At 42.1% G+C, this 15039-nt stretch overlaps 1 protein-coding gene across 1 annotated transcript in view; it reads right to left on the reverse strand.

Moving 5' to 3' along the window:
* Nucleotides 1-5352: 5352 nt before the first annotated feature.
* The window catches only part of LOC109197068 (ribonuclease inhibitor-like), a 29733-nt gene continuing 20046 nt past the window's right edge, over nucleotides 5353-15039 (reverse strand). The window contains exons 5-10 of the mRNA XM_019352152.1: nucleotides 11012-11185; nucleotides 10558-10725; nucleotides 7479-7525; nucleotides 7325-7330; nucleotides 6493-6496; nucleotides 5353-5767 (exon numbers count right to left, since the gene is read on the reverse strand). Of these exons, the coding sequence (XP_019207697.1) occupies nucleotides 5353-5767; nucleotides 6493-6496; nucleotides 7325-7330; nucleotides 7479-7525; nucleotides 10558-10725; nucleotides 11012-11185 (814 nt within the window). The remainder of the gene's footprint in view (nucleotides 5768-6492; nucleotides 6497-7324; nucleotides 7331-7478; nucleotides 7526-10557; nucleotides 10726-11011; nucleotides 11186-15039) is intronic.

Raw genomic sequence — 15039 nt, forward strand, 5'->3', positions numbered from 1 at the left:
CACTTCTTGTGTCTTGATTTTGACCCAGGTGTCGTCTACATATCTGTACCAGTGGCTGGGTGCTCTTCCTTTAAAAGAGCCAAGAGCCTTTCTTTCCACTGGAGAGGGTGGCTGAGACTTTCATCCTGAGGATGAAAGTCTCAGCCACCCTCTCCAGTGCCAAAGTCCCTCCGTCTAACCTCACACTACAAGAAAAGAAGGCCGTCGCTTCCCTGAGCAAAGACCACAACATCACTATATTACCAGCGGATAAGGGAAGGTGCACCGTGGTCCTAAACACAACAGATTTTTAACAACATCAACAGATGTTTAAGTTGTTTATTGCTGGTTTTTAGTTTGTTTTTTGTCTTTTTGGGAGCTGACACAGTCTCAATGGAGATGGGTTTTTGGGGGGTAGCAGGAGGAGAGAAGCTGCAGAGAGGCGTGTAAGACTGCAACTCTGCTTCCTGGTCCCAACTCTGGATAGTCATATTTTGGGGGGTTTAATAAATTTGTCCATATTTCTAGAAATGAGAGCTGCTCCATCCAAAGTGGGATGGATGCCGTCTCTCCTAACAAGACCAGGTTTCCTCCAGAAGGTTTGCCAATTATCTATGAAGCCCACATCGTTTCTGGGACACCACTCAGACAGCCAGCAATTTAAGGAGAACATGCGGCTAAACATGTCACTCCTGGTCTGATTGGGGAGGGGACCAGAGAAAACTACAGAGTCCCACATTGTTTTGGCAAAGTTACACACCGATTCAATATTGATTTTAGTGACCTCCGATTGGCGTAACCGGGTGTCATTACTGCCGACGTGAATTATGATCTTACTGTATTTACGTTTACCCTTAGCCAGCAGTTTTAAATTTCCTTCAATGTCGCCTGCTCTGGCCCCTGGAAGACAATTGACTATGGTTGCCGGTGTCTCTAGCTTCACATGTCTGAGAACAGAATCACCAATTACCAGAGTTTGACCCCCGGCGGGTGTGTCGCCGAGTGGGGAAAAACGGTTAGACACATGAACAGGTTGGTGATGTACCTGGGGCTTCTGTTTAAGACTATGCTTCCTCCTCACCGTCACCCAGCCGCCCTCTTTCCCCAGCTGCTTGGGGTCTGCCGGGGAACAGCTAGCGGGGCCTACGCTATCTTCGGCTGCACCAGCTACAGGAGCCTGGCTAGTTACGGGTGAATGAAGGGTGCGAAGCCGAGTCTCCAATTCAGTAATCCTGGCCTCCAGAGCTGCAAATATGCTACATTTGTTACAGGTATCATTACTGCTAAAGGAGGCCGAGGAGTAACTAAACATCTGACACAATGAGCAGGAAAGTGCAGGAGGGACAGGTGAAGTAGCCATGGTGCTAACGAGTCGGCTACGAGCTAAGCTAAGCTAGCGAAACAGTAAAGAGACAGTGAGTGAATACTTTGGCTATAAATTAGGTAGTGAGTACACAGAAAGGGTGATTCAGATGAAGCACGTGAAGATTATACTATGAAAAAGGGATGTATCAAAAGATTTAAATTAAATTGCTAAGCAGAAAAGCTACTCAGAAACACCACTGTGTTTGAGCAGGAACAGGAAGTGATACTCTACCACAAAGCGAGCGAACACCAAGTGACAGCGCCACCAAGAGTCAGGTCCCATTTAGCTAACATATATATATATAATATAATATATATATATATATATATATATATATATATATATATATATATATATATATATATATTACTTCTATATACATATGCAGGACACCTTAAACTAGCTTTTTAATTAAGCAGCAAGGCAGAACGAAGTTGGGCCTGTATCAAGACACGAGGACTAAACCCCAATTCAACCAGACCCAGAACTGATCCGGAATTAAAACAGGACTACAACAGTAACCAAGACAGAACCAGTATCAGAACTAGATGATAGTAGCATTGAAAATTATCATAGACCTGCACTACACTTATTTTTTAATTCTACCAAAGTACATTAAACTATTGAAACGATTAAACTACCAAACTATTTAGATTCTGAAAAGTTTATATAATTATTTAGCCTTGTTGTGCAAACAAGGCTGCAGAACTTAATACATATAGAATTTGAAAAGGAACAAATGGTATCTAAAAAGAAACACTAGGTACTGGATACATGTTCTGATGAGTTTTGGCAAACAACCATTTGACTAACATGTGTGTCTCACCTGCTCTTGTTCCATCTCTGTTCTGTCCTCATTATCCTCTCTCTCTCTCCCGCTCTGTTCCTCTCTCTCCCGCTCTGTTCCTCTCTCTCCCTCTTTGTGCTGACAATCAAGCCAAACACCAACATCATCAAATATACAGTTGAAACCAGATATTTACACACTCTTCAGATAAAAACACAAACACTTTTTTAATTGTAACATCAAATCAGAGTAAATGTTTATTTTTTTTAGATTGATAAATATAAAAATATATTTGTTAACTTTAAGAGTAAAGAGAGAAACTATCTGTATTTCTTAATTGAAATGGCACCAAATTGTATTCAAAATTGAGCCACACTTATGGAGCTCCACAATTCTTTTCCTGGTGTTTTGGTTGACATCTCTTGATTTTCCCATGTCACAGAAACAGGCTCAGTGTTTTGCCTTATATGCATCCACAGCTGTGCCACCAATGTAGTCACATGGACTCTACTAACCTATCAGAAGCTTCTTCAGCTCAGAATGGAATCGTCTGGAGTTTTCTTATTAATTAACAATAAACTTAGTGTACATGTACTCCTAAATTTGATGAAAGTGATTAAAATAGACAGCTCCCTCTTTTTATTCTGACATTTAACTAATTCAAAAGATATTTCAACATTTATTTATCTAAAACAAAAGTTTACTCTAAATTGATGTTTAACAGTAAAAAAAAGTTTTTATGTTTTCTCCCTAAAGTGTATGTAAATATCTGGTTTCAACTGTGAATATACTGCTGTGTATTGAAATTCCTCTTGTTTTGCATAGATATACTGAACAACATACAAAGCATAATATATAAAATAACATCTACCTGAGTTTTTTCTTTGAAAGAAGCTCCTTATGTCCATTGTTGTGTTCATCAGTACACAATTGAAACCGATTTAGAGAGTTTGTTTAGCCGTGGAGGGTGAAAACTGAAAATATGAAATGTAAGCTAAGACTCTCTAAAAAATCAGCATTGTTGTTCGGCCTTTTATTTATCCATTTGTTGATTCACTCGAAGAGTAAGTAACGCAACCAAGTGATCAGTTTGATATCAATCTTTTGTGATACACCATCATATTTACATTATTAGTTCAGTATGAATGATTTGCTCTGGTACCTTGTCAAACTTAAGCTCTCCTCTGTCTGCAGCAAACTCGCAGGCAGCAGCTTCTCCCCCCTCGCTCACATGGGTGCTGTGCTCAGTCGCCTAGTGCCTGAGCTTGGATCATACCAAAATTAGGGGGAATTTACGACGGTGCGCTCTGTGCTTCGTGTGTTGTTTTTGTTTTATACAGTTGTCAGTCAGGCATCTAACTAACAAATTACACTCCAAAAGACCCCATGCTTCTGAAAAGATGACCCGGGCTTAAGCTCAGTAAGCCACTCCCCCGCTCCGCTGATGGTTGACTCCAAATCTCCCGAACACTACGTCGATTTGAGAATGCAAGACCAAAACAGCGAGACCAAGACCGAGACCAAGACAAAAGTCCGTCGAGACCAAGACAAGACCAAGACAAAAGTCCGTCGAGACCAAGACCATGATCTTTGCGAAAAATGTCATTTTTTTTAATACTTTATTTTTTCTTGCATAAAGACAACACTAATATATTTGCCACAGGCTATTTAACCCTTTAAGACCTACCATAGAACAAAGTCCGCCAGAGCTTATCTTTATGTTTTTACATGCTGTAGGGTCATGTGTTAGTGGTGGGAACAGTCATATGGTTATTGTTCATGAGTCCAACAGCAGAGGGGAAGAAACTGTTCTTATGGCGAGAGGTTCTGGTGCGAATGGACCGGAGCCTCCTGCCTGAGGGGAGCAGGTCAAACAGACTGTGTCCAGGGTGAGAAGGGTCAGCTGTGATCCCAGCTGCACGCCCCAGTGTCCTGGAGGTGTACAGGTCCTGCAGAGATGGGAGTCTGCAGCCAATCACCTTCTCAGCAGAGCGCACAACACGCTGCAGTCTCTGCTTGTCCTTGGTAGTGGCTCCAGCGTACCACACAGTGATGGAGAAGGTGAGGATGGACTCGATGACTGCGGTGTAGAATTGCATCATCGTCCGTGTTGGCAGGAAGTACATCCTCTGCTGGGCTTTCTTTATGACGGAGGTGATGGTGGGCTCCCACTTCAGGTCCTGGGTGATGGTGGTACCCAGGAAGCGGAATGAGTCCACAGAGGTGATGAGGGTGTCAGTCAGGATGATGGGGGGGAGTGGGGCTGTGTGCTTCCTGAAGTCCACAATAATCTCCACTGTCTTCTGGGCATTCAGCACCAGGTTGTTGTGGCTGCACCAGAACACCAGGCGTTCAACCTCCTTTCTGTAGGCAGACTCATCCCCATCCGAGATGAGTCCAATAACGGTGGTGTCATCTGCAAACTTGATTAGCTTGACAGACTGGTGGGTGGAGGTGCAGCAGTTGGTGTACAGGGAGAAGAGCAGAGGAGAAAGAACACAGCCCTGAGGGGAGCTGGTGCTGATGGTCCGGGAGTCCGAGACATTCTTTCCCAGGATCACATGCTGCTTCCTGTCCGTCAGGAAGTCAGTGATCCACCGGCAGATGGGATCAGGCACATTCATCTGGGAAAGCTTGCCTTGGAGATGGTCTGGAAGGATGGTGTTGAAGGCAGAGCTGAAGTCCACAAACAGGATCCTGGTGTTGGTTCCTGGGGAGTCCAGATGCTGCAGGATGACGTGTAGAGCCATGTTGATAGCATCGTCTACAGACCTGTTGGCTCTGTATGCAAACTGCAGGGGGTCCAGGAGGGGAGCCGTGAGGGTCTTGAGGTAGGAGAGAACCAGGCGCTCAAATGACTTCAAGACCAGAGATGTCAGAGCCACAGGTCTGTAGTCATTTAGTCCAGTGATCCTTGGTTTCTTGGGGACAGGGATTATGGTAGAGGACTTGAAGCAGACAGGCACATGACATGCCTGCAGTGAGGAGTTGAAAATGCCAGAAAACACTGGGGCCAGCTTGTTTGCACAGTGTCTGAGGGTGGCAGGAGACACACCGTCTGGGCCAGGAGCTTTTCGAGCATTCAGACTCTTAAACTGCTTCCTCACATCTGCTTCATGAATATGAAGAGTTGTGGTGGGAGAAGGTGGTGTGAAATCCTCCTTGGTGTGGGGTGTGGAGGGAGGTGTTGTAGGTGAAGTGTTTGATGGTGGTGATGGCTCTATGGAGGGGGGAGAGGGGGGGAATGAGTGTCCAAAGTGTCTCTAATGTTGGGGCCGATGGAGGTGTGAAGGCTGCTTGATGGCTCGTCAAAACGGCAGTAAAAGTCGTTAAGGGTGTTGGCCAAGAGCAAGTCATCAGTGGAGTGGGGGGTTTTAGGCTTGTAGTTGGTGATATTCCTAAAACTTTTCCACACAGAGGCCGAGTCATTCTCTGAGATCTGCTGCTGCATCTTCTCAGAGTGCTGATGTTTAGCAATGTCCACTTCTTTAGTCAACCTGTACTTGGCCTCTCTGTAGCAGTCCCTGTCTCTGCTTCTGAATGCCTTTCTCTTTTCCAGCCACAGCTTTTTGAGTTTAGGAGTAAACCAGGGTTTGTCATTGTTATAACTCACCCTGGTGCGTGATGGCACAATGCTGTCCTCACAGAAGTGGATATAGGAGGTATATCCAAATAGTAACTACATAAATTGCAAAAACTTGTTTTGTTTTTTACATATATTTCTAAAAGAATTTAGGAGGTGTATCCCTCAAAGCTGTAAATACAAAAGTTTCCAACCACTAGAAATTTATTTTTAGTGTCTTCATAGTTTTATTTTTGAGATACACTAATTTTTACATACTACAGGAGAAATGAAAATAAATGTTATAATGCATCAAAATAAACTATTTCCAACAGCGTAATTTGAGTTCTAAGCATCCCAGAAATGATACAGGAAAGCATAAAGTAAAACGTGACTTTTAAAAACACCAACCAGGACCCTTTCTGATAGTTTTCATGTTTCATTCAAACTAAAGTGATACAAAACATATGCAGTGCTATACACACATATTTACATGTTTCTAAGAGTTTGATAACCAAGCTGTTACCAATGTCCTGCAACATGTTCTTGTTAAACATGGGAAAAACACAAGACTAGTTTCAAATGAGGACTGAAGCCTTTGCTGTTTATTAGATAAGCCACATGCATTATGATCCCTCAATACAATCAGATTCTGCTTAGAACTGCATTCAAAACTGTTGAGCCAATATTTTCAGCTTCTATGGCTGAAACTTTTTCAAATGATGAGCTTCCAACAATGAGTGAACCAGTAAGAGCATGTGGACAGTTTGGAAACATCCCATTAAGAAAGCTGTGAACTGAGCTACAGAGAAACACAACATAACACAACACACAAAGCTCATTGTGAAGCTTTGTGTGGGAAAAGACAGAGAACAACATGTGGATCCTGGAATAATGGGAGCTTCCATCTTTAAAGGACTGAAGAGGAAGAAGTTTACAAGGAATCATTTAGAAGAGTTTCAAACATCAACTGATTGAATCCATGAATGTGAAAACGTGTTTGTGAGTGAAAGAGACAGACATGTACAGACTGAACTATCTGTTCAACGGTCAGAGTGTTTCTCTAAGAGGAGACACTCTTTACACTCAACTCAGCACAGAGTCACTGAGGAATCACGAGAATAGAACATAAACCCGGGATAAAGAGTTTGAGTGAATGTGGTGTTGAAGGTATGGAGGTGGATCAGAGTGTCAGAGGAGACTCTGTAGAAGGACAGAGTGCCAGCAGGACAGTCCACATACACTGCTACTCTGTTAGAGACAGAGGAGGAGGAGGAGGAGGAGGAGGAGATGGATGTTTGTCTGTTATTGTGAGAGACACGACGGGGGCCATCATCAGTACAGAACAGACTCCAGGACTGATCATTGTATCCAAACACACAGTCATTACTTTCTCCTTTCCTTCTGATGCTTCTGTAACTCACTGATATATAAACTCTTCCTCTCCACTCGACCTCCCAGTAACAGCGACCAGTCAGACCATTTCTACACAGCAGTTGAGGATAAAATCCATCAAATCTGTCTGGATGATCAGGATATGACTGAACCTCCTTCACATGTGTCACCTTCCTGTTGTTGTCAGACAGTTGGAGCTTTGTGTTCACTGTGTTTGTGTCAATTGTGAGTTGACAGGAATCTGATGGAGAGAACAAACACAATCCAGCTGCAGTTACTGATCCATCATCTGTTCATTGATTGACACTTTGATGATGACTCCTGACATGATGAAGATGGTTGAATGTGTGCTGCTTTGTTTTCATGAATCCCATTAAAAACACACTTACACTTCCTCAGACCTGGTCTCAACCATCGGACTCCAGCAGGCTCCACCCTGAAAGGAGGAGGGGTCAGAGCAGCACAGTCAGCATGCACACATGGACATTACATGGCTCTCACACACACACTGTTACACACTGATAAAGGAACAGTCCAACATTTTCACAGATACACTTCAATCTATCCGTGGATCAATCTGCTGATGATTGGACTGATCCTAGATCAGTACATCACTGTATTGAATGAAACATGACTGATTCAAACTGTGACCTTCATTATCTTTATATTCCCCTCCTGTTTAGGTGAAAGGACACCTCCCTGCCTTTGCTGCCAGCTGGTTTTCTCCTCTTGGAAACACATTTACCATGGCTGACACTTTTTTAGGTACACAGTGGCCACTGTCTCAGGTACGGTACACCTGTGACCTAATAAAGTGGCGAGTCACTTGTTTATGAGCCATCTCCCTTCAGCTTTTTTAGCCGACCTGTTTACCTCCAACTTTGTATCAGCAGCAGCGAGCCACAGACCGAGTCCAGCAGAAGCAACAATCCCACCACAACATCTCCAGAAATGACCTCGTCTGGTTTCATTGAGTTATTTTATTTCCACACAGAACAGACTGGATGTTATCAGCACACAGAACATGAACGTGTACATTAAAACATGTTAGTGGATTATCCTCCAATAAATGAGTAGATTTTGGACGTGTTAACAGATGACAGATTAGGCCTGGGTCTGTAATACTGTTAGCAAACACAGAATATTAACCAGGAACAGCTCTTTCATTTCCATCATTTCAGTTGGCTGATACAAACCACACCTCATCTCCTAATGCACTGAGCTTTCCTCATCTCTGACTCTAACAGACTGCTGGGTCCATGGTGTTCCTCCCCCTGCTGAGAAGGTGCAAACAGCTGCCTTCTTTCAGTCACATACATCAGTCTGTCCACTGTCATTCTTTCCATGACTTTCCCTGGATGAGATGTTAGAGATGTAGGCCTATAACCTGTGGTCATAGTGGGGTCTTTCCCTGGTTTCACAGTTCTTTCCAGCTTCCTGATATATTCTATTATAGAAGAGCAGCAGAGCATCCTCTTAACTGCTTCATCATGATGTAACACACCTGATCCTTCCCAGGTGAAGTCATTTTTATGCATTTAAGAGCTGCTTTGAACTCAAACATTACAAACTGAACATTAGAACTATCCTCTTCTCCAGGATTTTCCTGATTTAACATTTCAATATGATTCATTTTGTTCTCTCACATCTGCCTTCATCACTTCAATTATTCCCACTGTGGATTTGATCAGATTGTTTGCTCAGCATCTCTACGTTTTCCCATCCATACTACCTGTAGCTCATTAATACTATTAATACTGGAAACTGCTGTTGAAGCCTGATGGTGACACTTTATGGTGAAGAAGTTCATTGCAGTAACAGGCTGGTTGGCTTATGATACACTGGACATTTCCATCAGTGCGTTTATGAAGCCACTGTAAGTAATAACAGGTTTATTAACTGTCAGGACCTTTGTGGTTATTAGTTTATTGCACGCCCTGTTAATCTGTGTCGAGAGGAGTTGTTGTTGAAGCTAACGGTATCATTATTATTTCAACTGTTTAATAGGTAAACTACATTTATATTTCCCTCATTGTGGGAGAATCACAAGCGCTTTGTTTTCTCTGCTCACAGACAACACAGACACACGCATGTATATACAGCCCACGTCCAGCTCTGCATGTGCTCCTTCTGATCCATTTCTATAGAGAATAAACAACTTAACAGAATCATTCTCCATTGTTTCCAACTCAACCAGCTGCATTTAATGAAGGAGTTTGAATTTACTTTACGACAACTGCTGTTGTTTCCTGTCTGCATTCATGTTCTTAACTGTACTCCACACATTCTGAATCTTTGCAGTTCTTCCTAAAGTACTGCAGTATTCCTGCCAGTACATCCTTTTAGTTTTCCTAATTGTTTCCTCACCTCTGATGCTTGTTGCTATTTTTTCCTCAATGCAAATTCATGCTGAGCTCCTTCATATCCATCCCTGTTTCTAAACCTGTAATCATTCCTTTAATGTGTCTTTGGCCTAATTATGGGTCTGTGCATATGTTTGTAGTTCCCCACTTGCTTTGGTTTCTTAGCTCTGATTCTCTGAAATTTATCCTTGAAATCATTTACTGGCATCTCTCCCGCTCACTCCCACTATCCCCAGAATACCAGAGTATTCATCTCCTGGTTTATCATATGGCCTCTTTACATTTTCTCCAATCATCCCTGCTTCTAGAGTCTTGCTCCATCTGCAGGCAGTCCAAAAGAAACTGCCTCTGCCATTTTCTTCTTCTTAATCTTTGATTTTTCTCTTCACTTTCTCCATTGGGTCTTCTTAGATGCACTTTCCAGAAAGCAACATTCTTTGTGCCCCATTTTTCAAATTGTACATCTTACTTCAGCTTAATGTCTTTACTGTTTTGGTTTTACACAGGTCAGGTAAAAAAAGGTGTCTGACATTCAAAAATCCTACCAGAGGCTCGACAAAGCTGAACTGAAAGACAGCACGGGCAATAGATCAGAGCAGCACAGAACTTAAGCACACGGTCCATAGAAGCTGAGGTCTACAGGTGTACCAGGACCAGCTTAGTGGTAAGTCCCCCGAAAAAGTTTCACTTGTGCTGTTTCTGTGTAAATTACTGGTTTGTTTGAACAATTTCATCAGCTGAACCATAAATACTCCAAAATAATTTCTTTGTGACTCAGTGTGATTTTGCATTTTGCAATATTAGCATGTCAAACTCTACATTCTCTACACAGATGAGAAATGAAAGTGTATTTAATAATAAAAGTTATCTCTCAGAGACAAAGTTCGTGTCTCATTCAGGTCTGTATCTGTGTTGTCTCAGACACATTCAGTGCTCATATTTGCTGTTTGGTCCTGTGTTTTACTACACAATCAAAGTAGTAAAACACAGGACCTTTGGGTTAGATATAAGGTGAGTTGACAAATCATGTCTGTTGTAAATGAGTAAGCCATTTATCGACCTGACTCAGGTTTTAAATCATCATCAGAAAAGACTGAATCCTGACCTGAGAATTGTACACATTGGACTTTCCACTGCAGAAAACAGAAGCTTCAGTCCTGAATCCTGCAGGTTGTTGTTACCCAGGTCCAACTCTCTCAGACTAGAGGACTGGGAACTCAGCACTGAGGACAGCGTTTCACAGCTTCTGTCTGACAGGTTACAACCACTCAGTCTGAAAAAATGATGACAAGAAGACATGAAACACTTGTGTTAAAGTATATTCATGGTGCCATGAGGAGCTACTACATTTACAAAATTTCAACATTGTTTCAGGACATGCTGGAATCCTTATTGCTTTATGTTACAAAAGACAAATGTGGCAGCTTACTGTGACTTGGATGGATTCATTAAAAAAAATAAAAAACATCCACACTGGCTCAATGTTAATTTTTTCCAAATGAAATTGATTAAATGACGTTAATTGATGAAAAAAAAAAATCGATATCGCTTGATCTGACCTCAACGTTTCCAGTTGGCAGTATTGACTCTTCATCCCAGCAGACAGAAGCTTCACTCCTGAATCCTGCAGGTTGTTGTTACTCAGACCCAGCTCTGTCAGACGGGAGGATTGGGAGCTCAGGACTGAGGACAGAGCTTCACAGCTTCTGTCTGACAGGTTACAGCCACTCAGTCTGAAATCAAGCGGGAAGGGAGACAAGATCAACAAAACAAATCAGAGCTTTATTGCTTTTTTGTTGTTTTTAAGCAGAAATCAGTGAGATGTTGGTAGATTCTGTTCTTTTGGTTTATTACCCAATAACACACACATATACACATATTTGTGACTTTTGTAATAGGAGCATTTATAATGCAAAGCAACAGCGATCACAGATTGAAGGGGCCTGAATAAAACTACAATGCAGTGATTTTTAAGATGACCTGGTCTTCCAATTTCCAACAACAGATTTCTCCAACCTTACAGTTAAAAATAATTATTTATCTCATACTGAATCTTGGTGCACCTTCCCCCAGTTTATTAAAATGAAGTGGTACTGAAGTTGCTGTAAGTGATGTGTGATGCCACTGATTTCCTTTCTGATCCAATACAAAGTAAAAATCAGGCTGGTATCTGCGATACTGATGAAAACTATTCCTTCAGAATCAATACAAGACATCATAAGAAAATATGATGATTTGTATGACATAAAAAAGCTGAATTTTAAAATATTCAATTAATAATCAAAAACAGATGTGACTGAAAATAATAAAACTGAGAAACATTTTATGGCCATTGCTACGGGCCATTCGGTCCTTTTGCAACCATTGCAAGAGCTTGGTTGGCATAGCCGGCAACAAGTTGGATAGTAATAAGTCCGGTGTGTGATGGGCTCTGCCAGGGCTCCCCTTTGTCACTGATTCCGTTCATAATTTTTATGGACAGAATTTCTAGGCGTAGCCAAGCGGCGGAAGGCTTTCACCTGGGGGGTCTCAGAATCTCATCTCTGCTTTTCGCGGATGATGTGCTTCGGTTGGCTTCATCGGGTGATGGAACGGTTTGCAGCCAAGTGTGATGCAGCGGGAATGAGGATCAGCACCTCCAAACCTGAGGCCATGGTCCTTAGGGTGGAGTGCCCACTCTGGGTCAGGGACAAATTCCTGCCCCAAGTGGAGGAGTTTAAGTATCTCGGGGTCTTGTTCACGAGCGATGGGAGGAGGAGGCGGGAGAACAATAGGTGGATTGGTGCTGCTGCTACAGTGATGCGGACCATGTACCCATCCGTCGTGGTGAAGAGAGAGCTGAGCGTAAAAGTGAAGCTCTCAATTTACCCATCGATCTACATCCCTACCCTCACCTATGGTCGCGAGCTGTGGGTAGTGACCGAAAGAACGAGATCATGGATACAAGCGTCGGAAATGGGCTTCCTCCTTAGAGATAGGGAGAGGAGTTCAGCCATCCGGAAAGGCCATTGAAAGGAGTCAGTTGAGGTGGTTTGGGCATCTGACAAGGATGCCTCCTGGACAAGGTGTTCTGGGCATGTCCCGTTGGGAGAAGGGTCCCCCGGGGCAGACCCAGGACACGCTGGAGAGATTATATCTTTCAGCTGGCCTGGGAATGCCTTGGTGTTTCCCCGGACAAGCTGGAGGAGGTGGCTGGGGAGAGGCAGGTCTGGGCTTCTCTGCTTGGGCTGCTGCCCCCACGACCCAGCCCTGGATAAGCGGAAGAAAATGGATGGATGGATGGTGTTATTTTCTCTCTCTTTCCTATATTAAACATTTTGAATTGTATTTTTGTTGTTTAAAGCCAGCAGCTGCTGTTTTACTCGCAGTACACTGTATATTTTTAAAATAGCTAGTCTATAGTCAACTTTAAATGCTCTACAATTTGAACAAATGGGATTTGTAGTTTTAAAGATGCAGTGAATTCCCATCATTTAAACATAGACAGAAAAACCCAGAGCCTGGATTTTAGTCACTTTACAAAGTTTAGCAACCGTGCTATACAACACTGCCAGCTCCATATTTCCTCCCTCTATACAGGGATAGTACCTGCCTGCAGCACTACTCTGTGTTAAGATTTACTTTTATTTGTGTTGGATGAGGTTGTCACCCCTGCCACATTTCTCACAACTAGCATCTTGGCAGTTTGTGCAGCTGAAATATCCTCACACATGACTCGCTTATGATCATCACCTGAGTGAGCGAGCACACGTCAGCTGTGAAGCATTTTTACAGCTGTATTTCACATATTACTGTGACAGGTGGAAGAAGTAGTTCCTACTAATCATTTAGACAATCCCAACAATGCAGTTACTTTCAACTGTGTTCCTGTTAATAATAAACAAAAAAATACCCCAAAATACTAAAATATTGATATTTTAATAAATTATAGAACAGAAATAATATATACCAATAAATAACAATCAACAAACCAAACCCAGCAGCCTGGACACCCCTGATTCAGGTGAACCAGCCCACGGCTACATACCGAGAAAAACGACAAAAGAACCAAATTACCAAAAATCCAAACACATGTGATTCTGCACAGGAGTCATCCTACCAACCAACCTCAGATCTCCACGCATGGTCACATTAATGCACATACATTTGCAGTTATACAGATTTTAATGTTCTGTTTTTAGAGTTTAACTAGAGTCTTTAATGTGGGTTCATAGATCAAAACATTTTAAGCTCCTTAAGTGTTTAAAGGCTGTATCAAAAGTTCATTCAAGTTACACTATTGTGGTCAAAAGCTTTTCTTTTATACTATACAACTACGTAGGCTGATGGTTTTAGGACATGGATCTGACATGGAAGAAATCTATGACCACTTTTAATCAACATTTTAAAAATAAACATGATCACAGATTTACTCACAGAGCTTTGTTGGAGGCTTTGACCACAAAAAATAAATAAATAATAAATAAATAATAATAAATAAAATGTAAAATTGTCTGGTAATGAAAACAACGTCTGTGGGTGGTGTCTTTGTACGGCTGCTCAAGGCCTTGACCGAATTGTTTGCTGTGCTTCACACAGCCTGATAAGGAGGTAAAGAGTGAAAATGATGAACTAATGGTGTGAGTTTTATTTCGGAGCGCTGCATTTTCTGTGATTGAGATTTAATTCAAGGAGGAACAAAAGGTGCTACGGCACCTGAGGTTCTCATTCCCACACAATATTGTCCCGGGAGGAATCAAAACCTTTCCTGTGAATTTCTGGTTGATTTTTGGGTTTTGCTTAGCGCTAGGTTGATTTTATCAGTGAGGTTTGAGGTGTTTTCTTTCTCTAAGATAGAGAGAGACGGTTTTATGCTTGGACATGTTTGCAACGGGGCCTAGTATGTGTTATTATATTAGTATTTTATTGGTTATGTTTGCTTTTGCTTTTGTTACAGTGCACTGAGATAAGAACATCTGAGAGGTGTGATCCACCGATGATGATATTTTGTGAGTTCCTGATTTAACAATCAGCTCTTTAAACCAGGCCTGAGAGATTGAACTTTAGAGCGCTATGAAATATTTTTACTGAAAACAGTTGCAAAGTGTGTTTCTCCATGATTATAATTGGCTTGGGAGAAATTCACTTATATGGGACATTGATCACATGAGAAGTCCTGAGCCTATAAGGATTGTAGCGAGTCAATCCAGTCTAAAGAACAAGGAACTGTTTTCACTTTTAAAACGATGACGTCATCTTGCTGGTGATGGATACTCGAATAGGTCGCGTGTGAGACTCCATTATCAGCAACATCTGGTATGTATGTGTGTGAATGAATGCGTGTGACTGGACTGTGATGGACTGACGACTAAAAGTTTTGACTGACTTGATACTGAGACAAAAACTGCACCGACCTTAGGATTAGTGAATGACCATAAACAATTCACTCAGGTGGTAAGAAAAGGGATGTTTTGTTTTGCTTTGTTTTTGCAGGAGCAGGAGAATAAGAGAGAGCAGAGGGGGAGACTGTAGTGTCACATGAAAGTGTGGAACTGTAGACTGAACCCTTTGGTTGCTAATTTTGAGTTACTGATGTTTGCTTTAAGAA

The sequence above is a fragment of the Oreochromis niloticus genome, unplaced genomic scaffold (genome assembly GCF_001858045.2).
Source record: "Oreochromis niloticus isolate F11D_XX unplaced genomic scaffold, O_niloticus_UMD_NMBU tig00001669_pilon, whole genome shotgun sequence".
Classification (NCBI taxonomy): Eukaryota; Metazoa; Chordata; class Actinopteri; order Cichliformes; family Cichlidae; genus Oreochromis; species Oreochromis niloticus.